General features: G+C 42.7%; 1 protein-coding gene across 7 annotated transcripts in view; it reads left to right on the top strand.

Annotated features, from left to right (window-relative positions):
- Positions 1–23,601, top strand: part of fat3a (FAT atypical cadherin 3a) — a 169,758-nt gene that overhangs the window by 132,939 nt on the left and 13,218 nt on the right. For 4 of the 7 annotated variants that reach the window (XM_027276720.1, XM_027276721.1, XM_027276723.1 and 1 more), the window contains 14 exons: positions 129–282; positions 424–657; positions 862–1,254; positions 3,731–3,945; positions 7,734–7,871; positions 10,927–11,070; positions 11,866–12,063; positions 15,749–16,550; positions 17,356–17,490; positions 17,762–17,916; positions 18,259–18,507; positions 19,080–19,326; positions 20,747–20,900; positions 21,986–22,677. In XM_027276720.1, coding sequence (XP_027132521.1) covers positions 129–282; positions 424–657; positions 862–1,254; positions 3,731–3,945; positions 7,734–7,871; positions 10,927–11,070; positions 11,866–12,063; positions 15,749–16,550; positions 17,356–17,490; positions 17,762–17,916; positions 18,259–18,507; positions 19,080–19,326; positions 20,747–20,900; positions 21,986–22,677 — 3,910 coding nt within the window. The remainder of the gene's footprint in view (positions 1–128; positions 283–423; positions 658–861; positions 1,255–3,730; positions 3,946–7,733; positions 7,872–10,926; positions 11,071–11,865; positions 12,064–15,748; positions 16,551–17,355; positions 17,491–17,761; positions 17,917–18,258; positions 18,508–19,079; positions 19,327–20,746; positions 20,901–21,985; positions 22,678–23,601) is intronic. The other 3 variants (XM_027276724.1, XM_027276722.1, XM_027276719.1) reach the window with 1 other exon arrangement.

The following is a 23,601-nucleotide window of genomic DNA, read 5'->3' as shown; positions in this document are numbered from 1 at the left end:
AATGACAATAGGCCTGCTAGAATAATTTGATTAAGCTAACTGCAAATGTAGCCATTGTCAAAGGTTCACCAAGCTTTCATATTGTCGCTCCATTCCAGTGACTGACTCCTATATTTGTGTGTCTGCAGGCTGTGTATACTGCCTCCATTCCAGAGGACCTCCCAGTCAACAGTGTGTTGCTGAGGGTTGGAGCTACAGATGCTGATATGGGCATCAGTGCCTGGATCCAGTACTCCCTACATGGTCCTGGATCCCAGGACTTCAGCATAGACCCAGACAGTGGTATTGGCAACTTCCATAAATTACAACTGGAATGTAGCATACAGTTTACACACTTTGACTCACATTTATTCCTGTTGATACATGTGTGACACATTCATGCCCATCTCTTACTGTTTCAAATGTTGTTTCTTACCTGCCCAGGGGAGGTGAAGACAACTGTGGTTCTGGACCGTGAGATGAGACCGAACTACCAGCTGGTTGCCCAGGCAACTGATGGTGGTGGGCGGTGGTGCCGTGCAGAGGTGCAGCTGGTAGTGACTGATGTGAATGACAACCCGCCCATCTTCACCTTGTCGCAGTACACCGCCAGCGTCTACGAAGACACCGCCCCCAAAGCCCTACTTACCCGCATCCAGGCCATAGACCCTGATGAAGGTGATACTACAATACTAGTATCACGTGTGGTGGTTTAGATAAACTTCACCTAAATCATTAAGTCATTAAAACATCCACTGATATTGTGATTGTTTCATAAATTAATTATCCTTATTGGAAGACACAGTAGGCAGTCTGGTTTTCTTGCTACTGAGGCCTTTAAATCTCTGATGTGTACCTGACACTCTTCTTCTGGCTCTGCAGCAGGTCCAGGCCGTATGGTCACCTACTCCCTGGCCAACTCTGCAGGAGGTTCCTTCTCCATTGATAAGGCTTCAGGCATTGTGGTCTTGGAACGCAGTCTTGACCGCGAAGTTCAGCCTGCATATCAAATAACAGTTCATGCCTCTGACTTGGGTCAACCAGTGCCGTGCTCCTCATTGGTCAACGTCACAATCACTGTATTGGACATCAATGACAACCCGCCAGTGTTTGAGCGTCGTGATCAGCTGGCGACAGTGCCAGAGGATGTGGGAGTGGGAACAGAGGTTCTGAGAGTTTATGCTGCTAGCAAGGACATTGGGACCAATGCTGAGATCACATACAGTATCCGATCAGGCAATGAACATGGGAAGTTCCACATCCACCCACTGACTGGTGAGTCTGCTAACCACAATCCTGCACATGGCATCCCTTATTTTAATCACACTTAACACTGCAGCTGTCCAGCCCAGTACACACTATGGTAGAAACATACCACAGTACCTCAGGACATTAAAAATGTTCAGTTATACTATGATCACTGCTCAAATACCTTCAGTCACATTCACTTAATTAAGTAGTTATATACAGTTTCCTATAATATACACCAGTGTGGCTCGGGATGTCTTTGAATTTCTTAAATATAGGCTAAATTCCACATCCTGAAATCTGATGAAAAAGTCATCAGTGAAATATTAAACATTGCTTATTCATGAGGAAACCTCATCTGCATCATCAGGGGAAAAGAAACATTCACACGTCTCGCCTGTTGTCTGTCTTGGAAATGTTCACGGCTGTCTGTAGGGAAGGCCTCAAGGACAGACTGAGAAATAAAATGTTTACCACCTGAATTTTCACAGTGGAGATCAAGATTTCCTCTGATACCTGCTCATATGTCCCATGATACACACATGATGTTTGACTTTGTTTACACACATTAACAGGCTTTTTATAGAGGTTTTTAATAGTTAGTTCCAACCAAGTAATCTGATTGGACAAGAGTCATTCAATGAGATTGCTGATAGAGCGCACTCCTTTACAGTCCTAATATCCATTACATTAACGTTACATTAATATCATCATTATCATCATCATCATCATCATCATCGTCTACAAGTAGTTTAAAAACACACAATAATAAACCGTTTACTGCATACTGCTGTTAGAAACAAATTATGATCAGCTGATAATTAATCACATCAGTACACAACCATTAATCAAACCAATAACTGACAGCAGTTAACGTCAGACAACCTTATTATACATACATCAAACTTTATCTGGAATTACTGTAGCACTAATAAAACATTAAAAAAAAAACATATTAGCACTTTGAATTAAACTAAAGCTCCCTGCACTGTCCAGGGAAAAACTGTCTGGTGTTGAAGAAAACACACCTAATTCCTATTCACACCACTCACTATTCAAAAATTTTTGCACCAGTATAGTTTCTTGAGATGCACCAGTGTTGCTTATCACAACCTCAGAGACACAACCATCCGCTCTGACAAACTGCGGCCAGCTGGGCTGGATGTTGTTAAAAGCATTGGAGAAGTTAAAGAACATGTCACAATGCCTCCCTACATTTCCACATGTGAGTGGGCCTCGGATGTGAAATCTGGAGAAGGCTACAGAGACAGCTTGGTACTCTAATGAGCACAGTGACCCTTTCAGACATGATATTTGTGGTGCACTCAGCATTGGGTTCAGCAGACTCTGCAGCCAAGGTTCAACCAGCAGTGCTATGTGCTGTGCGCTGTGCATTGCTCGCTACAGAGAAAGACCATTGTGGCACGGTACAAGCCATTGAAATGAGTGGGGTCAGGCCAATCAGCCAGTTAAACCTCAGTTCTGCCCCATGCTGTTTTATTGCCTGTGCTGTTCTTTAGTATTGTTGTTCTCATTTACACATTTTTCTCTTTCTGTTGTCAGATGATTCATTTACTAAGTTACATAGGTTGTTAAAATGCCATCCAAGCTGCTGCTGCCATGGTAATTCAATCTGAATTTTATAATTGCAACGTCATTCATCGACATAAACATAAATACAGGTTAATGACAACATCTGTCAGCTGTGTCCACATTTAATATGAGAAATGAGAAAGAGATGGCTGAAGGTTGTCCTCTTAACTTCACTGCCTCGTAGATAGGTGTCATGATGAGGAGGTGATTGGTGCAGCAGTTACCAGCTTCTGCCAATGATAGGTGCCCAGGTGGATGATGTTCCACTATATTAAGAGCTGGGCTCATGTACCTCTCCTTCCAAATATCCACACTTGTTTTTTGTGCCAAGCTGTGCATCTGTTTGTGGGATCTCTGCCAGGCTGCCAGCTGTTGTCCTTCAGGAGTATGTAGGGGTGGGCTGTCGATTATCTTGACCTTGTTTTCTCCTGTTTGTGTTAGTAAGAGAGATAGAAATGTTGCTGACAAACTAACTTGCTTTGAACCACCTGGAGAAGGAGGAGGACCTACACTCCCACTTATTTGTAACTCCTCTTCTGTTTACTTTTTCTTTAAATAATTTAGGTGGTTGGGGGACAGACACAGTCTCTATAGACTTTTGGGTGGGTAACTGCTCTAATGGAAGCCCAAAGAAGTGTGTAGGACTGCAGCTCTGCCTCCTGGTCTCAACTCTGGGTTGTGGGTAATAATGGGATGGATGGGGAATGACATGCAGGAAAGAGCCACAGGTCAGATTCAAACCCTGGGCTTCTGCAGCAAGGACTGAGCCTTTGTACATGGGGCGGCTGCTCTACCAACTGAGCTAAACAGCACCCCAGTACATTTTATTTCTGACGTATATGATATTTTGATTTCAATTCTACATTTTCCGCTCTTCACATGTTTCTGTTCTCTCCTCAACTTCCCCCAGGTGCCATTTTAGTTGCCCAGTCTCTGGACTATGAGACGTGCAGGGATTACTTCCTGACAGTGGAGGCTCGTGATGGCGGCACGCCACCACTGAGCGCCATTACTACAGTGAACATAAACCTGACTGATGTCAACGACAATGCGCCCATGTTCAGCTGTGACCTCTACACTGCAGTGGTGTCAGAGGATGCCACCATTGGAGAGTCTGTTGTCCAGGTAGGTTGTGGACAGGGGCGGACTGGGACAAAGAATCGGCCCTGGCATTTTGGACCAGACCGGCCCACAACATTTGATAACACACCTTTTCAGTCTTTTCAGTGCAACTGTGCAAGTCTTTAAAACAACCTAGCTCAACAGGACATAAATACAGCCTGTTTATAATATATTTATATAAATGGTAAATGGACTGTACTTGTATAGCGCCTTTCTAGTCGTCTGACCACTCAAAGCGCTCTACACTACATATCTCATTCACCCCATTCACACACATTCATACACTGATGGCATTGGCTGCCAACTGGCTGCCAACTGCTCATCAGTTTAAGGATCTAACCATTCATACACATTCACACACCGATGGCACAGCCTTCGGGAGCAATTTGGGGTTCAGTGTCTTGCCCAAGGACACTTCGACATGCAGACCGCAGGAGCCGGGGATCGAACTGCCGATCATCTGATTAGTGGACGACCCGCTCTGCCTGTGAGCCACAGCCACAGCTGCATTGACATAACACTAGCAAAGAACAAAATTATGTCATTTTAAAAAGTGCTATTTTCTTTATTTGTAGGCTAAATTACATTGCCTTTAGCCACCTAGCTACATAAAACAGCCCACATTTTTCCCAGGCCTAAATAGGAGCTTACCTGAGGGCTACTAGTTGAACAAAAAAATTGAGCGTGCTAACTCTTCACTTTTCACTCACATTTTTGGTGAGTGGTGGTGGCTTTAAATATGCCTAGGCTAGAATTACTGGAATGTACAGATACCTGCAGCTGCATTCACATAACATAAACAAAATTATATCATTTTTAAAAGTGAGATTTTCTATCAGTTATGTAGCCTACATTGTCCCTACCATATAGGCTACATAAAGATCTGCTATATTTGCAGGACAAAAAAGTAACTTAGCCAATAGGCTAGCCTAGTGCTCACCCCACAAACAATAATAGTCTAATAAGAAATTAGACTTATTGTTATTGTTGGTGAATAGTGAACAAGTTTTCTCACATTAAAGACTATTTCATTTAGAATAAAAGACATAAAAGTAGGCTGTGAGCTGGGCTTATTTTCTCATCCAGCCAGTGTAGCCTACAATGTCTTACAGTCAAAATAACGCTAATGCTCATTTCACCTGCATTAAACTAACCAACTTGGCCATAGGACAATAGACAGAATTATTTGATTGACTTTCTATCATATTCATCAAGGGGTTGGGTGGCTTTATCCTACTCGTTGCATTTCATACATGTTCTGACAGTAGTCCAGCTTACCGCAGGTTCTACAACATGTTGAGTGCCACTGCCACCGGCACCACTGTCATCAGCGATGGGAGCTGATGGAGGCCCTGCTGTGGCAAACATATCAGTGATTTTAACACACTTAGCAGCGTCTGCTTGAAGAGCAAGTTTCTTCTCATCACGTTTTTCTGCGCCACCTTTGCGTTTTCTCTCCATCTTTATCTGATAGCGTTTCACCCATCAATAAACTGCACACCGGCGCATCAAGCCAAAGGGGGGAGGTGTTTCATGATATGATTGGGCCGGTCCCCTGTCAGTCAGCGTGTAAGGGCCGGTGGTAAGGAAACAAAGTCTTGCACAGCCTTTTTTTTTTTTTTTTTTTTTTTAATATTGTTCTGACCGGCCCATAACGAGTAGATGAGGCAGCCCAAACACACTGTTGAACAACCCCCCCGTTCGCTTTGGTCCCGCCTACAGGCATAAAAAAAAAAAAAAAAAAAAAAAAATCAGGATTTATCGGCCCAAATAGCACGTCGGCCCACCGGGCAAATGCACAGTATGCCAGATTGCCAGTCCGTCCCTGGTTGTGGACGGAGTCTGTGTGTGATGCCTGAGTACTGTACAGCACTTTTCATCCAGAACAAGAAATCTAATATCTAATCAAATTTGATATGGATAAACCCCTGACGGTACATCATACATACATCATATTCTCAGTTCTCAGAGTTATGTTGCTTGTTCCACTTGAAGAGCTTCAGACCTTCATGTCTTGTTAGCCAGCATTTTCTCTCTTCATACATTAGATATGATGTAACAACTGACTTGTCTTTAGGAAACTGGGTCAGTAGTAGCCCTGAAATATGTGGTTAGAGTGAAGTGTGTGTGTGTGTGTGTGTGAGTGTGTGTGTGTGTTTGTTTTAAAGACATCGTGTTTGATTATGTATTTGCTTACTGCCCATAAACATGTCATAATATGCTCTTATACTATATGTTATAAAGTGAACAGACATGAAGCTGTGACAGTTATGCAGAAGTATATTTTTCATATTTCTTGACTTCTATTTCTGTTCTTTCCAGCATTCAGTCTTTTTTTTTAATTAATGAAACAGAGGAAATGTCTGAAGCAACGCTTCACATAGCCAGCACTGCTCTAATCAACAAGATAGATAGATAGATAGATAGATAGATAGATAGATAGATAGATAGATAGATAGATAGATAGATAGATAGATAGATAGATAGATAGATAGATAGTTTGTTTACCAAATTGAAATTTTGAAACATTAATCCCAACTGCATTTTCCTTTGCAGACCCTGTTCTTACATTAGAAATGCAATGAAATGTTGAACTAAAATAACCACAATGGAGTCCAAAGTGCTGCAGACACACATGCCTACATCAAAGTCCCTGTAACCATAGAAACGTGTGTGTACTGATAGGTTGGAAGAGGAGACGTTTGGAACACAGAAGGCCCATGTTTGTACAGATTATTAGGAAGTGATGCTATCAGTGTTAATTTTGTCAGCCATTTTTCAATTTAGTCTTAGTCTTGTGTCAGAGTTCATTCTTAGTCTTAGTCACTTTTAGTCTTTCACAAATCATTTTTGTTAGTCATATTTTAGTCGACTAAAAGTCTCAAAATTTTAGTCTAGTTTTAGTCAAATGTGAACACAGGGTATCATTTTAGTCTTCTATTTATTTCAGGAATATTTGTTTTGTTTATTAATTCCAGTGCACTTGTGTTCCACAGCTAACATATTGATTAAATGTCTTGATTTAATTGAATTGAATGAAGTGTCTTGTCTGTTGTTTTAATACACACTTAATATGCACTTGATTTAATTTTTCAGTCTACTAATAGCAGGTACACCCTATTATGACATGTTCTGTCATCTTCTACATGCAATTGTTAAACTTCAATATAAATAAATTGATTTCATACCAGTTGCTAGACTCATTCTTGACTGTTATGCCATATGCACACATTTTAATAACGTCAGGCTGCAATCTGGTTCGGGCTCTACAAAGCTGTCAATCAAAACGGGCCGGGCCGGGTCAGTCCTGACTTCTAAGGTCCGTTTCATGCTCTAGATTGCGCTGTCTGTCCGTATGCCGTGTTTCTCTTGCATGCTGTTTGTTTCCAGTCACAGGTGCAAGAGCAGCAAGAGGATTCAAACGTGTGGCCGTGACGTTGCTACAGTAAAAGAAGTGCTGGCACAAACACGACAGCAGGACTGGACTTTCTAGACGAAAACAAGGAGGACGTTTTTGTTCATTTTTTATTTCTTGCATGACATTTTTGTCTCGTTTTTTATTCGTCAACAAAAACGCACATTGGCACATTTTTAGTCAGTGTTTTTAGAACATTGTATCGTCTCGTCATTGTCTCGTCTTCGTCAAGGGAAAAAGGCTCGTTGACGAACATATTTCGTCTCGTCTGATGAAATGAACACTGGATGGTATATGAATGAAAAAATGCAAACAGATCATTTACTTAACCTGTGTGTGTGTGTGTCTGTGTCTGTGTGTCTGTGCATGTTTGCAGCTGGTAGCAGAGGACGTTGACAGTCAGCTGAATGGAGCCATCCTCTACTCCATCATCAATGGAGACCGAGACAACCAGTTTTTCATTGACCCACTGCATGGCGTCATAAAGGTCAATAAGCAACTGGATCGTGAGACAGTGAGTACACAAACACACACACACTTCTACGCTTCAGTCTACAAACAGAAGAAGAAAGAAAAGCATCACTGCCTTACTGAATGAAGCAGTGAACTAAAGCTTTGTACTGTTGACGATAAATGTAACTGAGCAGTTGGCACCTTGCATGGCAGCCAATGCCATCAGTGTATGAATGTGTGTGAATGGGTGAATGAGATACGTACTGTAAAAGAGCTTTGAGTGGTAGGAAGACTAGAAAGGAGATATATAAGAACAGTCCATTTACCGTTTATAACATGCATGTTGAAAACTCTAGCTTTTGACTTTGTGTCAATTAGTGCCTCATGTCTACAATAATGTCTATTCATTTAGTCCTCCTGATATGAGGTTGTATATTTCAGTTGATCACCCCCTTGCAGACAAACAGTCAGTATATGAAATGAACTGCTGTTGGTTTGGTCTGAGTAAACACCTGATGTGTGAGCTCTTATGGCTGCCCTTTGATGGAAAGAAGCAGCCTTTTAGAAGCAGATGAGCTCACTGGGAGCTGGTTTGTTATGGGATGGATCCCTGACCAGATGGCAGTTAACACTTGAACAGGAAACACGCACAAAGCAGCTCTGTATGTGCACTCTTTAATTAGCAGCAGGAAGAAACATGGAAGGCATGAGCCCCTGCCTGTCTCCTCCTCCCTGAGCTGTTTTCTCACCCTTCTTCTTCCTCATCTTCTGCTTCTTCCTCATCTCTTTCTCCTCCATGGCGCTTGAAAAACTTCAGAAATGTTCATATTCCTATCATAAAGTATTCATGAATGCGGTCGATGAGCGTGCTCATGAAAAAGAGTGCAGGGGCGTGTGGGGGATCAAAGAACTGGCTGATGAAAGTGTGTTTGGGGTTATCACACAGAGAGCAGCAGCTTTCTCTTTGTGTCAGTGTGTGTGTGTGTGTGGGTGTAATACTGGTGTGTCCATCTATGTGCATATGCGTTAATACGTAGCTATACTTAGGTGTGTGTGTGTGTGTTTACATATGTTTTCTCCTCTCATTTCCATTCTTCTTCTATTTTCTCCGCCTCTCTCTCCCTGCTAAGCAGGTCATAGTTTATTACTGAGGTTTATTTTTTTCATATATCTCACGCAGCAGAATATTGTTTTGTTGCTGCTCTAGTGTTTCTCTTCAGCGTGCTTCATTAGTGCTTTATTATAAAACAATATGGAAGAATATCCTGCGGTAGGTTTAGGGGAGACTAAGCGGCATGCCAGGGAAATGATATTACCTCTTGTTCAGACAACCACATGAGCACTGTTTCTCTAATATGAAAAGTCTGTGTCATCTCAGAGCACAGTTTGGAAGGATCAATGGTCTAAACCACTGAAGAATATCAACCACTCAAAGTTGTTTAGTTTACACAACCAAACAGAGAAAGGTACCGACATGTCATACTTCAATCAGGTACTAAAATATAGAAACAGATTCCGTCCTATTTAAGTAATATGTGGTAATGTTAAATTTTAGATTTGATGAAGTTTACCACATAACACTATAAATCCCCTCAGCTCAACTTTCAGCTATTAAGCTCCTCTTCTGTGGAACAAACTACCATTCTGGGTTCGGGAGGCAGACACGGTCAACACCTTTAAGAGTAGACTTAAGACTTTCCTTCTTGATAAAGCTTATAGTTAGGGCTGGCTCAGGTCATTCCTTAGTTATGCTGCCATAGGATTAGACTGCCGGGGGACCCCACCCAGGGTTATGCCTAGCCAGGCACGGTATTGGTTGAAGATGCACACATCTCCCTTACCGAAAACCCTCTCTCTCTCTCTCTCTCTCTCTCTCTCTCTCTCTTACCATCTGTGGACATGTCTCATTAATGCATGTTACTAACCAAACTTCCCCGGAGTTTCTGTGCTCTGTCGTCCAGCAGGTTCTTGTGGATCGTGGCTGCTGCTGTGATCCTGCACGACGCCCACTACATATATTATTACTGTCATTATTACTACCATATCTGTTACTGTAATCATTTTTATCATTCATTGTGATTCATTGTCATTTTGTCAGTCATTGTAACTGTACAATATGTTTGTGTTGATTTGTCCTGTACACGTGACATCCATTGCACGTCTGTCCGTCCTGGGAGAGGGATCCCTCCTCTGTGGCTCTTCCTGAGGTTTCTTCCACATTTTTTCCCTGTTAAAGGTTTTTTGTGGGCAAGTTTTTCCTCACTCGAACCGAGGGTCTAAGGACAGAGGGTGTCACTCCCTGTACAGATTGTAAAGCCCTCTGAGGCAAATGTACTTTGTGACTTTGGGCTATACAAATAAAATTGATTGATTGATTGATATAGATCTTCATGCTGCCGGGTTGAAAACATGAAGCATCCATATTTTAGAATTTGTAGCTTCTTTGCAGCAACATTCAGATTTGAAGTATTGTCTGTTGTCAGTTTATATCAGTTGAAGAGTCAGTTGAAATCCACTGACAGCAATTAATTAATTAATTAATTAATTATTTAAGCAGTACAAAAATGATATATCAGATGAATAGTGTCAGCAGCTCTTTTGATATAACTGTAACTATCCTTTATTAAAGGTGTCATATGTAAGATTTTTGAGGCAGTGTGAACACATTCCAGGAGTCTGACTCCTGGAAAGCAGTAGTCCACTACAGGCCTCGTTTCTGCTGATATTGAGCTTCAGTTAATTGTCAAAACACCTTGATCCTCCTGAGGGAATAAGACCTTTAGATCTGACTATCCTATACCGCCACCCTCAGGACTAGCTTTACATTTTCACCACAAGGAAAGGTGAATAGTAAAACCCTCATTCCCTTGTTGTCAAGCACTTTTTAAAATGTGGGATGTAGTGAACGTAACGCTCTCTGCAGCATCAGCTAAAGGATGCTGTTTATCTGACGACAGCCAAACAGGTAGCTCTACTTCCATCAAACCATGATGGCAGATACAGAAGCTTTTACAAACGTATAGGTGACATCACAGGGACAACATCCATATTTTAGTTCTTACTTTTCTTTTTTTTTTTTTTTTTGTGGTTTTCTTTTGTTGTGTCTGTCCTTTTAGGTTCCCAGCTACTCTTTGGCCATCCGAGCTCTGGACAGTGGAATCCCACCCATGTCGTCCACCGTGATGGTCAACATAGATATCTCAGACATCAATGACAACCCGCCCACCTTCTCCCCAGCCAACCTCACTACTGTCATCCAGGTAAACCTATAGAGCTCCCTGGCTAATAAAACAAAGGAGAGTGTTTTATTTTGATAGCTACATAAAAGTGGTGACTGGTACTTCCTGTCATGAAGATGAATGTCTTTTAGAATCTTGTATGTCTTGTATGTTACTTTAATGTTCAGAAAAGTGTTTTGGTGCTGGCCTATCCAATTAAAGTAACAGATTAAAGCAGAGGATCACAAAAGTGTCAGGTTCCCATTGGTACATTAATAGCTGCTTGCTATAACTATTCTCATGTTCATACTGTCTGTAAGAGATTTTAAGAGATAAAAGCATTTCAAAATAAGAAATTGGGAACAAATTCTAGTCGTCATTCTGTGCAAAAGTTTATGTAAAGCCAAAATGAGTCTTCAGTGTCTTAGTTAGTCAAATCCAATCCGGGTATCATCCAAAAGTCTGTTTAGTACAAAGTACCCTCTTTCTTACCTCGCCTGAAATGGGTTTCTGTCCTGAGCTCCAGTGGAGCTATAATAACAAAAAATTCTAACAGAAATTGCAAGGGCTGAGCAACATGTAATAATTCAGGGATTTGTTGAGCTCAACCAATTTGCAGTCTTGCCGCCTAGACTTCCTGAAGGGATTGACTAGAGTTCTATAAGTCTAAAGGGAGTGACAGGGTTAATGAATAGCAATGACTCCATTATATTGCTGTATGCTGAAATGACATGGCAGTTTTCTTTGAATACACCTCTTCTTGCTGAAACAAAGCGACTCCACATAATGTATTGACAAACAGGTAGGGCTTTCTAATTCTATGTCTTCCTCCCCCAGGAAAACAAGCCAATTGGCACCAGCATCCTGCAGCTGTCTATCACAGATCTTGACTCCTCCCACAATGGCCCACCCTTTGACTTCCGCATCCTGTCAGGAAATGAGGGCGGAGAGTTTGTGCTGGAGAAAGATGGAACACTGGTCGCCAATCAAGTGTTCAGGAGGGACTTGGCAACTGAATATGTTATTCAGATTCAGGTAGAGTCATGCTGCTGCTTCACATCACACCTGCAGAGCTGCTGACGTCATTCTTCTCCCCATCACATGATTTTAAAAATAGCGCTGTGAGTCACTGAAAATATTAGCAGAAACATTCAGAGCTTGGTCATTCTGGACAGATGGAAGCTCTCACTGCAGGTCGACAGACTTGTCAGATTTGAGCAGACCGACTGTCTGCAGAGCAGAATCCACAGAAGCTAATACGAGGTTCTAAATGACAGATCTTGAACAATGAGACTTTTTCAGATAACATCATTAGTTTGCCTTTCTACTTAACCTCTTCTCTTTATCAGGCTACATGAATGAGCACAGCAAGGTTTGGTTTCATCTGCTGCTGCTTAAACTAATATGCTTAAACTAATATTCTGCTATGAACAAAGTCAAGAGGGAGCATGGCTGGAGTAGGATAACAGACCTCGGATCAGCAGACAACCATCCTCTTAATGGAATGTGCAAAATAAAAGTGTAATGTAATGTAACAGAATAAATAAAACATTAATAAAAAAAAAAGATTTTCCTATAAAAAATTAACCCAAAAAAAGTGAGTTCAGTTAACAGAATGTAACCACCACTGTCTTCTATAGGAGAACTTTAAGACCAACTAGAACTTATGAAGTGTTAAAGTTATGAAATGTTACCACCTTTCCTTCCCGTCCTCTTCTGTGTTGATTCCTTTTCTCCATTTTCTTTTCATGTATCTTCTCTCATTTTCTTTCTCTTCCCTGTTCTAGCACCATGGTATAGCCAGCAGACTCGTAAATTAAAGCAAGAGGCACGTAAATCTGAACGCAAATGGCGTGCCACTTAACTGGAAGAATTTCATCTAGCCTGGCAAGATAATCTCAAAACATACAGGAAGGCTCTCCGTAATGCCAGAGCAGCCTATTACTCTTCTTTAATTGAGGAGAATAAGAACAACCACAGGTTTCTCTTCAGCACTGTAGCCAGGCTAACAGAGAATCACAGCTCTACTGAACCATCTATTCCTTTAGGTCTAAGTAGCAATGACTTTATGAGCTTCTTTAATGATAAGATTATAACTATTAGAGACAAAATCCATCACCTCTTGCCCTCAACAGACATTGATCTGCATTCTGATACAGCAAGTTTTGAAACAGCTGTAAAACCTGATATGTATTTAGACTCTTTTTCTCCCATCGACCTTCATCAAATAACTTTAATCATTTCTGCAGCTAAGCCGTCATCCTGTCTCTTAGACTCCATCCCAACCAGGTTGCTCAAGGAAGTTTTACCTGTAGTTAGTAATTCGTTATTGGATATGATTAATCTGTCTTTATTATCAGGATATGTACCACAGTCCTTTAAGGTAGCTGTAATTAAACCTCTTCTTAAAAAGCCCACTCTAGACCCAGAGGTCTTAGCCAACTACAGACCGATATCAAACCTTCCCTTTCTGTCTAAGATACTTGAGAAAGCTGTAGCTAATCAGCTGTGTGACTTTCTCCATAACAATAGTCTATTTGAGGATTTTCAGTCAGGATTTAGAGTGCATCATAGCACAGAGACCGCATTAGTCAAAGTTACAAATGACCTCCTAATGGCATCAGACAAAGGACTCATCTCTGTACTTGTCCTGTTAGATCTTAGTGCTGCATTTGACACCATTGACCATCAAATTCTTTTACAGAGACTGGAACATCGAATTGGCATCAAAGGAACCGCCCTAAGCTGGTTTAAATCGTACTTTTTAGATCGATCTCAGTTTGTTCACGTCAATGATGAATCCTCCATGCAGACCAAAGTTTGTCATGGAGTCCCACAAGGTTCTGTACTTGGACCACTTCTATTCAGTTTATATATGCTTCCTTTAGGGAACATCATTAGGAATCACTCTATCAATTTTCATTTTTATGCTGACGACACCCAATTATATTTATCGATCAAGCCTGATGCAACCAATCAGTTAACTAAACTCCAAGCATGCCTTAAGGATATAAAAAGTTGGATGACCTACAATTTTTTGATGTTAAATTCAGACAAAACTGAAGTTCTTGTAATTGGACCCAAACACCTCAGAAACTCTCTTTCTAGAGACTTGGTTACTTTAGACAGGACCACCCTGGCCTCCAGCTCCACTGTAAAGAATCTTGGAGTTGTTTTTGCCCAGGATTTGTCCTTTAACGTCCACATAAAACAAATTTCGAGGACTGCATTCTTCCACTTACGTAACATCGCTAAAATCAGACGCATTGTCTCTCAGGCGGATGCAGAAAAACTAGTCCACGCATTTGTTACTTCAAGGCTGGACTATTGTAACTCTTTGTTATCAGGCTGCTCCAATAAGTCTCTCAGAACTTTGCAGTTAATTCAGAATGCTGCTGCACGTGTTCTGACAGGAACCAAGATCAGAGATCACATCTCTCCCATTTTGGCTTCCTTGCATTGGCTACCTATTAAATCTAGAATAGAATTTAAAATTCTTCTCCTTACTTACAAAGCTCTTCATGGTCAGGCACCATCTTATCTAAAAGAGCTCATAATACCTTATTACCCCTCTAGAACACTGCGCTCTCAGGACGCTGGGTTCCTTGTGGTTCCTATAGTTTCCAAAAGTAGATTGGAAGCCAGAGCTTTCAGCTATCAGGCTCCTCTTCTGTGGAACAAACTACCTTTCTGGGTTCGGGAGGCAGACACGGTCAACACCTTTAAGAATAGACTTAAGACTTTCCTTTTTGATAAAGCCTATAGTTAGGGCTGGCTCAGGTCATCCCTTAGTTATGCTGCCATAGGATTACACTGCCGGGGGACCCCACCGAGGGTTATGCCTAGCCAGGCACGGTATTGGTTGAAGATGCACACATCTCCCTTACCGAAAACTCTCTCTCTCTCTCTCCTCTCTCTCTCTCTCTCTCTCTCTCTCTCTCTCTCTCTTTCTCTCTCTCTCTTTCTATATTCCATCTTCTCCTATATATATCTCTCTCAATTTCTCTATATCTCACCCCCCCCCCCCCCCCCCCCCCCCCCCCCCCCCCCCCCCCCCCCCCCCCCCCCCCCCCCCCCCCCCCCCCCCCCCCCTCCCCCCCCCCCCCCCCCCCCCCCCCCCCCCCCCCCCCCCCCCCCCCCCCCACTCTCTCTCTATGATATCTATTCTATATCTCCATATCTCTCCATATCTCTCCATATCTCTCCCATCTGTGGACATGTCCTCATTAATGCATGTTACTAACCAAACTTCCCCGGAGTTTCTGTGCTCTGTCGTCTAGCAGGTTCTCGTGGATCGTGGCTGCTGCTGTGATCCTGCATGACGCCCACTACATATATTATTACTGTCATTATTACTACCATATCTATTACTGTAATCATTTTTATCATTCATTATAATTCATTGTCATTTTATCAGTCATTGTACAATATGTTTGTGTTGATTTGTCCTGTACATGTGACATCCATTGCACGTCTGTCCGTCCTGGGAGAGGGATCCCTCCTCTGTGGCTCTTCCTGAGGTTTCTTCCACATTTTTTCCCTGTTAAAAGGGTTTTTGTGGGCAAGTTTTTCCTCACTCGAACCGAGGGTCTAAGGTCAGAGGGTGTCACTCCCTGTACAGATTGTAAAGCCCTCTGAGGCAAATGTACTTTGTGACTTTGGGCTATACAAATAAAATTGATTTGATTTGATTTGATTTGATTCTCCTTCCTCCTCTCAGGTGTCAGACTCGGGGAAGCCTCGTCTGACCTCCGCCTCGACACTGACAGTCAGGGTGATTGAGGAAAGTCTCCACCGGCCAGTGGCGATGCCACTTGAAGTTCATATCATTACTATGGAAGACGAGTTTCCTGGTGGTGTAATTGGCCAGCTGCACGCCACTGATGCGGACCCTTATGATGCGCTGACCTTTGGCCATGCCCCACCAGCCCAGCGCAGTCTCTTTAAGATCAGTCCTCGAGACGGCAAGATCATCGCCCTGGGAGGGTTGGATGCAGGCAGATACACCCTGAACGCCAGTGTTAGTGACGGACGCTTTGCTGTACCTGTGCCCGTGAGCATACACGTGGAGCAGGCAACACCAGAGATGCTACATGAGGCAGTGACAGTACGCTTTGAGAGTGTGGCACCACAAGACTTTGTGGCATTGCACCTGAAGAGTGTGTTGAAAGTGCTGCAGCGGGCTGCTGCTTCACAACAGCAGGACACTGTGCATCTCCTCAGTTTGCAGCCTGTTGGTGGGACGCAACAGCTGGACATGCTCATTGCTGTGGAAACAGCAGCAGATGGGTACTACAAGGCTGCCTACCTCACCCAGAAACTCAGTGCTTCGCGGCGGAAGCTGGAGGAGGTCCTCAGAGTGTCAGCTATTCTAGATAAGAACTGCTCCGGGCTGGAGTGCCGAGGGGCGCAGTGTGAACAGAGTATCATCCTAGACTCACACAACCTGGCTACATACAGCACCCCACGAGTCAGCTTTGTGTCGCCACGCTTCCACCGGACCTCACGCTGCACATGCAACGGTGAGTGATGAATGCAGCCGGGCTGCAGTGTTCAGAATAAAAAGACAGAGTGGAACATGAAACAGGGTTTTTAAGAACAATCCAATATTGTTTATTACTTGATTATTTTTAGAGGCCTTTAATGAACACAGTTTCTCATAAGCCTTCAGCTGTGTTCAAACAAAACATGGCATAGTTACACACAAAGTCAATGCCAAGAAGAGAAAGGATAGGAATTTACCTTTACACAAAATCAATGCATCATTGTCTACTTACCACTTACTGTCGCTGTGTGTGGGCACATGGAGCTCTATGATGGACATAAAATGAGAAGCCTTGAAGAAAATGCAGAAACCTTAGGACTACATGATGAACTATGAAACTATGAAAAAAAATCATTCCAGTTATTGGTTCTACAAACCAAGTTAGCGCTTGTACTCATATTGGCTGTTGTGGGCTAATATATTAGCATATATTGCCAAATACTAATAGAGCTGCCATATTCATGTGAGTAATGTGATGTGAAAATGAGCTTTGGTCTGAACAAACATTTAGACCTTTGCAGGCTGTCTGTTATATCAGCAGGGCAGACTGAAGTGTTTTATGGATAGAAAAAAAGTTATAAAAATAACTGCTGTGCTTGTAATTTTTCATAGGCTCTGTACACACAACGTAATTATTGTTTAACTTCAGTGCAGTGGTTCTCAACCTGGAGGGTCTCCAAATGGTTGTGAACAAAAAAATAACATTCTGTGGCAAACAGTGCAGAATGAGAGTCAGGGGAGCAGCTCTATATTTATGTCATATGCCTCTTTTTTGTGTCCAGATGCCAGCTGTGCTGTCCTGTCAGAGCAGTGTGAGGACCAGCCCTGTCCACCAGACATGCAGTGTGTTTCAATTGAGGCCAACAGAGGGCGCTACGCCTGCCAGTGTCCACCAGGAAAACTGGGAGAGTGTGCAGGTGTGTGTTCTGAATTTTGTGCGTCCCCTCCCCTTTTTCTCCCTGATACACACACACACACACACACACAAAATTCACAAGTCTGTGTGAAGTATGATAAATGAAAATAATACATGCAACAGTAACATTAAAAATTTATTTCACTTGTGCATTGCTCTGGAATTTGATTCCTTATGTGTGTGTGTGTGTGTGTGTGTGTGTGTGTGTGTGTGTGTGCGTGCGTGCGTGTGCGTGTGCGTGTGTGTGTGTGTGGGTTGGCGGCGGTATGCAGGCCATTCGTCTCTGAGTTTCTCAGGTAACAGCTACATCAAGTACAGACTGTCTGAGCGACTGCAGACAGAGCTGAAACTGAGCCTGAGGATCAGAACGCTGCAGAGCCGAGGAATCATCATGTATACGCACACTGATTCATGCACCGTGCTCAAGGTGTGTATACAGACACACACACACACTAACACACGGAAGTGCTGGTTTTTAACTGCTGTGTTGGAGTTGTTTTAACTGTTAAACATATTTATTTGTTTATTTATGGTGCATGCTGCAGTGTTTTGTGCTAGTATGATCATTTGCTATATTGTGTCCTACTAATCAGGCACCTCTACACTAACACTTCAGCCATAGTTAAGCTAATTAAATCAATTAAAATACTAATTACAAACAAAAGTAAAGAAGAGGTTTGAACTATTATTTTGAGAGTTTGATAGAAAAAATGCACTAAACAAGATTTCCTTTTAATAAACTTCCTGATGTGTTTGTGTGTGTGTGCAGTTGGAGGAGGGGAAGCTGTGGTTCCAGCTTGCCTGCAGCCTTGGTGATGGTGCTGGAGCTGGTGACAGTCCTGACATGTTGGGCATCTCAGGCCGCCGTATCAATGACGGCAGCTGGCACACGGTGGCTCTGGAGCTGAACCGCAACTTCAGCAGCTTGGCACTGGATGACAGCTACGTCGAGCGTCGCCACGGACCGCCATTCATACAACCACTTGCTCCAGACAGAACCATCTACTTTGGAGCACTGGTCAGTCCATGTGTAGTTGTACATGTTCAAGTAATTCTTACCTATAATAACACAGGTACTGTGAAACCCTCTTTGTCGGGTCTTATTCAGTGCTGTTTCTTTACCAGACAGTGATGTTCCTTGTCAAGATGATCTCAATCTTTTTTTAGTTGTTGTTGTGTTGACACCAGGGCCCTCTACTGTGGTAGCTGTGGCTCAGGTGTTAGATTGGGTTGTCTAGTGATCAGAGGGCTGCTGGTTCGATTTCTTGCTCCTCCAGTCCAATTGGCACCCTGCATGGCACCTTCTTCTGCCATCAGTATGGGTGAATGTGTTGTAAAAGGTGCTTACACCAGAAAAGTCCATTTACCATGACAGCCTTGTTACAGCTCCTCAGTTTTTGGGCATCCAGAGAACATGAACACATTTTATCACTGCAGCACTCATTGGTTGAATTACGTGTATTTATTCATGTATTTATTTTGATCTCATTGTGTTCCTTTCTTATTAAGGAAGTACATTGAGTCCAGTCTTCAGGTCTTGAGGGAATCTTTTTGTGTTCATGTATTAATCTTTCACCCTTCCCTCCTCAGGTGCAGCACCCCAACTCTCGCAGCCTCATGGACTCCCAGAAGGATCCGCAGGTGCTCGAGGGTTTCCAGGGCTGCTTGGACTCGGTCATGCTCAACAACAACGAGCTGCCACTGCAGAACAAACGCTCGCGTTATGCAGAGGTGGTGGGACTGACGGAGATGAAGCTGGGCTGCATCCTTTATCCTGATGCCTGCCTGCAGCAGCCCTGCCGCAATGGAGCCACCTGCACAAGCCTGCCCTCTGGTGGTGAGTAACAGGAACTACAAACAGCACAACCACTTCCCACTGAAGGTCCTAGAAACTGAGGATGCACATCTTTGATGATATACAGATTATTAAAGTAAATGTTTTGTAGATGTTTCAAGTTTAATGATTTAGTAAAATAATGAATTATCTACTAATATTTGGATGTGTAATGATCACTAAAAGAAAAGAAATGACACACTTTAAGGCTTGATTCAGACCTGCAGTGGTCAGACGATCAGACCAGTCAAACTGCTCCACAATCAGCCTGAAGTGTCTAAAACTGAGCGCGCTGCTGGTGGAGTTCATAGACTAAACTGCGATACTCTATTTCAGGCAAGTTTCCTGTGGTTTGTGTCTGAGAGGGCTCTGACTATACAGACTATACAGAGAAAATTGGTGAATCAGAGAAATACACAAATGCACAGCCTGCAGCGATTTGCTGCAACACCTGATCTAGTCTGAATACAGCCTAAGAGATTTAAAATCATGATCAGTGCATTTATGATTGTCCTGTGTGACAGCAGCTCTCTGCTCTTCCCTAAAACATCTGAGCTATGACACAAAACCTGCCAAACCACTGATTAAAAACACAAAAACAGTGGAACAAAATCTAGCCAATAATTTAGTATCTTTCATTTATTAAGTTAAATTAACATTTGGAACTTGTTTATGAGTCAACTTTGTATTTATTATACCTTTGTGAAGTTAAGTATATGCTGGTGTTCAGACTACATCAGATTCAACCATTTGAGGGTGTAGTTAGTGGTTAGTATTATATTGAACTATATTGTAACTGCTCATTTGGTCACAAATATGCAAACTAGATGGACTAAATAATTTAAAAAAAACACAAAATTACCATTGGATAAGGGCTGTTATAAAATGGACTGAAGGCACTTAACATAATTTTCTTAATTAAAATCTGTACGGCACACAGCACCTCCTCCCCTTAGACTCAGATTAGATAAAATAAAACATTAATGTGTAAGTGATCCTCTCTCAGGACATGTCAACAGATGTCATGTCAACTACAATATGAATAATAATTGCGACAATATAATAGATAGATCGCAAACATTTATGCAGAGTATGGATCCGGGAGGAGCAGCTACAGTGTCAGCACAGAGTTCAGCACCACATGTTCCACATTCATGCTGTAATGAGCAAACCATCGTGGGGATTGTCGCAGCCCAAACTTGTCATTTACACACGCTGTGGAAAGGTTAGCGTGTGTCTCAGATGTTTTGTGTACACACAATGATAAACGCAAATTTTCTAGCGTTTTCTTTCAAGCATGTGTGATTTCCCAAAGGTGTGTGTGTGTTTTGGCCCCGTTGTGCTGTAAACGGTGGACTGACTGCTCTGAATGTGTAATGAAGTCTGCCTCATTGTTCCCCCTTCCTCCCTGTCTGTCTGCCAGGGTTCTCATGCAGCTGTAGCCCCCAGTACACCGGAGGGCGCTGTGAGATGGAGATAACAGCGTGTGTACCCAACCCATGTCAGAACGGAGGCGTGTGTAAGCCCATTGGCAATGCATTCCTCTGCAGCTGCAGGAGAGGCTTCAAGGGTCTGAAGTGAGTTCCAGTCCAAACATACAAACCTGAACTGAAACCTGCTTGAAGGATTCATTCATCCACATCATGAACAAAATATTTAGTTACATCCTTCTAGCAGTGTTTCTCTATGCTGATAGTGTTGGTTTACTTGTTTACTTATTTTGGAGACATGTGAGATTTCCTCCTCCACCCTAATACAGTGGAGGTGAAAGGAATTCTACTCACTGGAAGATCACATTGGTGAAACGACCCAGACATAGAGGAAATAATCAGGATAAGTGAGATCAGATTTTGGTTAGGGTCAATGTACAATGACACAATTTGATGACAACATCTCAAAAGCCAATAAGCATTTTTCCCAAATGTTGAACTTTTAGGTTAGTGCAAGAAAAGACCAACTAGTATTCCTGTAATAGAGTGGTAATAACCAGGTCCAGCTGTGTGTATGTCAGCTGACACCATTTAGTTCCATTCTATTCTATAACAAGTTATCTTGTTGCTATATAAATAAATAAATAAATAAATAAATATAGTACAAGTTATTTCATGACACTCCCCATACAGAGTAGACCATACTCTTTATAATAATGCTTACAGAGACACAACAATTCCCAGCATGAGCAAAAAAATTCCTTCAAGAGGCAGAAACCTTGACCAGAACCTGGCTCATGGTGGCTCTGTAGAATTTCTAATGATGAACTCAGCAGTGTGTAAATGAGATTAAAGAGGTTAAGATCTTTAAAAATGGATTGATGAGCAAGAAAGGTCCTGTCCAAAATCAAGACCAAAACACGCGACTAATGTTATTATCATTATTTCCTCTGCAGCCTCCACCTGTGACCCAACACCCCTTTGAATTTGCCAAAAGCTAAATATCACTGTAAACTGCGTTGATATTCCACACGCAGCAGCTTAATCACACTAAAGACAAAGGGATTGTGTTGTGAGCCCGCACAGGGATTACATCCTAATTATTACTCTTTCACTCTCTGGATTTTGGAAAGCAATCACTCAGGGAGCAGGTAGCTGAGCAGTCCAGTTATTTAGCACTATTATCTCACATCAGTCTCTCTCCCTCTCTCCTCCATCCCACCATCCTGCAGCTGTGAAGAAGATGTTAATGAATGCGACCACAGCAATCCAGAGGGTGAGTGTGAGAACGGCGGCGCCTGTGTTAACACTCACGGTTCCTTCTACTGTAACTGCACAGCGGGCTTTGTGGGCCAGCGCTGCAGCCTGCGGCCCGTTGTCGTCCCCGACATGCAGGCAGGTCATGCTGTGGTCGGCAAAGAGGAGCTGATCGGCATTGCTGTGGTTCTTTTTGTCATCATCACCCTCATCATCCTCTTCATTGCTTTCCGCAAGAAGGTTTTCCAGAAGAACTACTCGCGGAACAACCTTTCTCTGGTCCAGGACCCAGCCACTGCGGCCCTCCTTAACAAAGCCAATGGCATTCAGTTTAAGACACTACATTGCACACCAGGAGACCCCCTGAACCTGTATGCAGAGCCGGGGCTTGGGCCCATCGTGGGACCTCCACAGGTTCCTGTGCGGCCCATGGCATACACACCCTGTTTCCAAGGAGACCCACGTTCCACGCTGGAGAAGATGGTGGACGGGCGTGGTGTGGAGCATACAGAGATGAGCACCTTTCACCCAGAGTCACCCAGGATCCTGTCAGGAACCACCAGGAGGGGAGTGGTGGTGTGCAGTGTGGCCCCCAACCTGCCGCCAGTGTCGCCCTGTCGTTCAGACTGTGACTCCATACGCAAGAGCCCATGGGACAGCGATGAGGGTGAGTGTGTGTGTTTCACTGCAAGATAAAGTGAAAGCTTCAGTGTAGAATAAGTTGGGGTTAATTTATTAACAGTATGTGGGGATGGTGCACTTGCCAACCTTACTAAGTGTGGGTTTGGGCGTTGTTACACATTCACCAACAGTGGACTTTAAAACTAACGGGACATTTTTTAGGTCCCTGTTGGTCATGCTTTAAATCAGCCTAAAATCATGTCTAACATGCTCTGGTAAGGTTTATTCATTTCTTGCCAAGAGGTCCACTCTTGGTGTGTGAGTCTTTAAGTACCTTCTCATGAGTGCCTCTACTGGTTTGAACAATGAATTTCAACGACCTATTACACACATGTCACTTTTCACACTCCTCATTGTTTGAATGGCTTGAAGTCCCAGGCAGCCTTTCAGACTGTAGATGGGCCATTAAACAGGCCACTGAGTGAAGAGACCAGTGTCTTGAAACATGATTAGTGTGGTTGTACAAATTTCCCACCATAAGAATGCATTGGAAATCCTCAAATCTCTCAACAGACCCACTACACTTTAAACAACTGCTACTGCATAATTTGTACTACAGACTTCATTCAAATTACTACTTGTACACAAGATCTTAAACTAATTAATGTTAAACTGTTTATAATGGGTGTGTATTGCGTCTGCTAGAGTGAATGACATCAGCGCTAGAGTGACGGAACAGAGAGAAACTCTGTAAAAAAAATAAAATAAAAGTCTCCCATGGCCACAGATTTTGCGCTACAGACATAATTTTACCATCAAAACATAGGAAAACTCGCTACCAGTGATAGCACTATATATATTTGGCAGTGTGAGCTTCAAAGCATCAGCTACCTCTGCCAGAGCTCCATTAACACCCATGTTAAAAAGGAGGGATTTTTCTGCAGGGAAGCAGACAAACTAGTTTCTCTCC

The sequence above is a fragment of the Larimichthys crocea genome, unplaced genomic scaffold (assembly GCF_000972845.2).
Source record: "Larimichthys crocea isolate SSNF unplaced genomic scaffold, L_crocea_2.0 scaffold533, whole genome shotgun sequence".
In the NCBI taxonomy this organism is placed as follows: Eukaryota; Metazoa; Chordata; class Actinopteri; family Sciaenidae; genus Larimichthys; species Larimichthys crocea.
The sequence above is the reverse complement of the archived record's forward strand: the minus strand, read 5'-3'. Positions and strand labels throughout refer to the sequence as shown.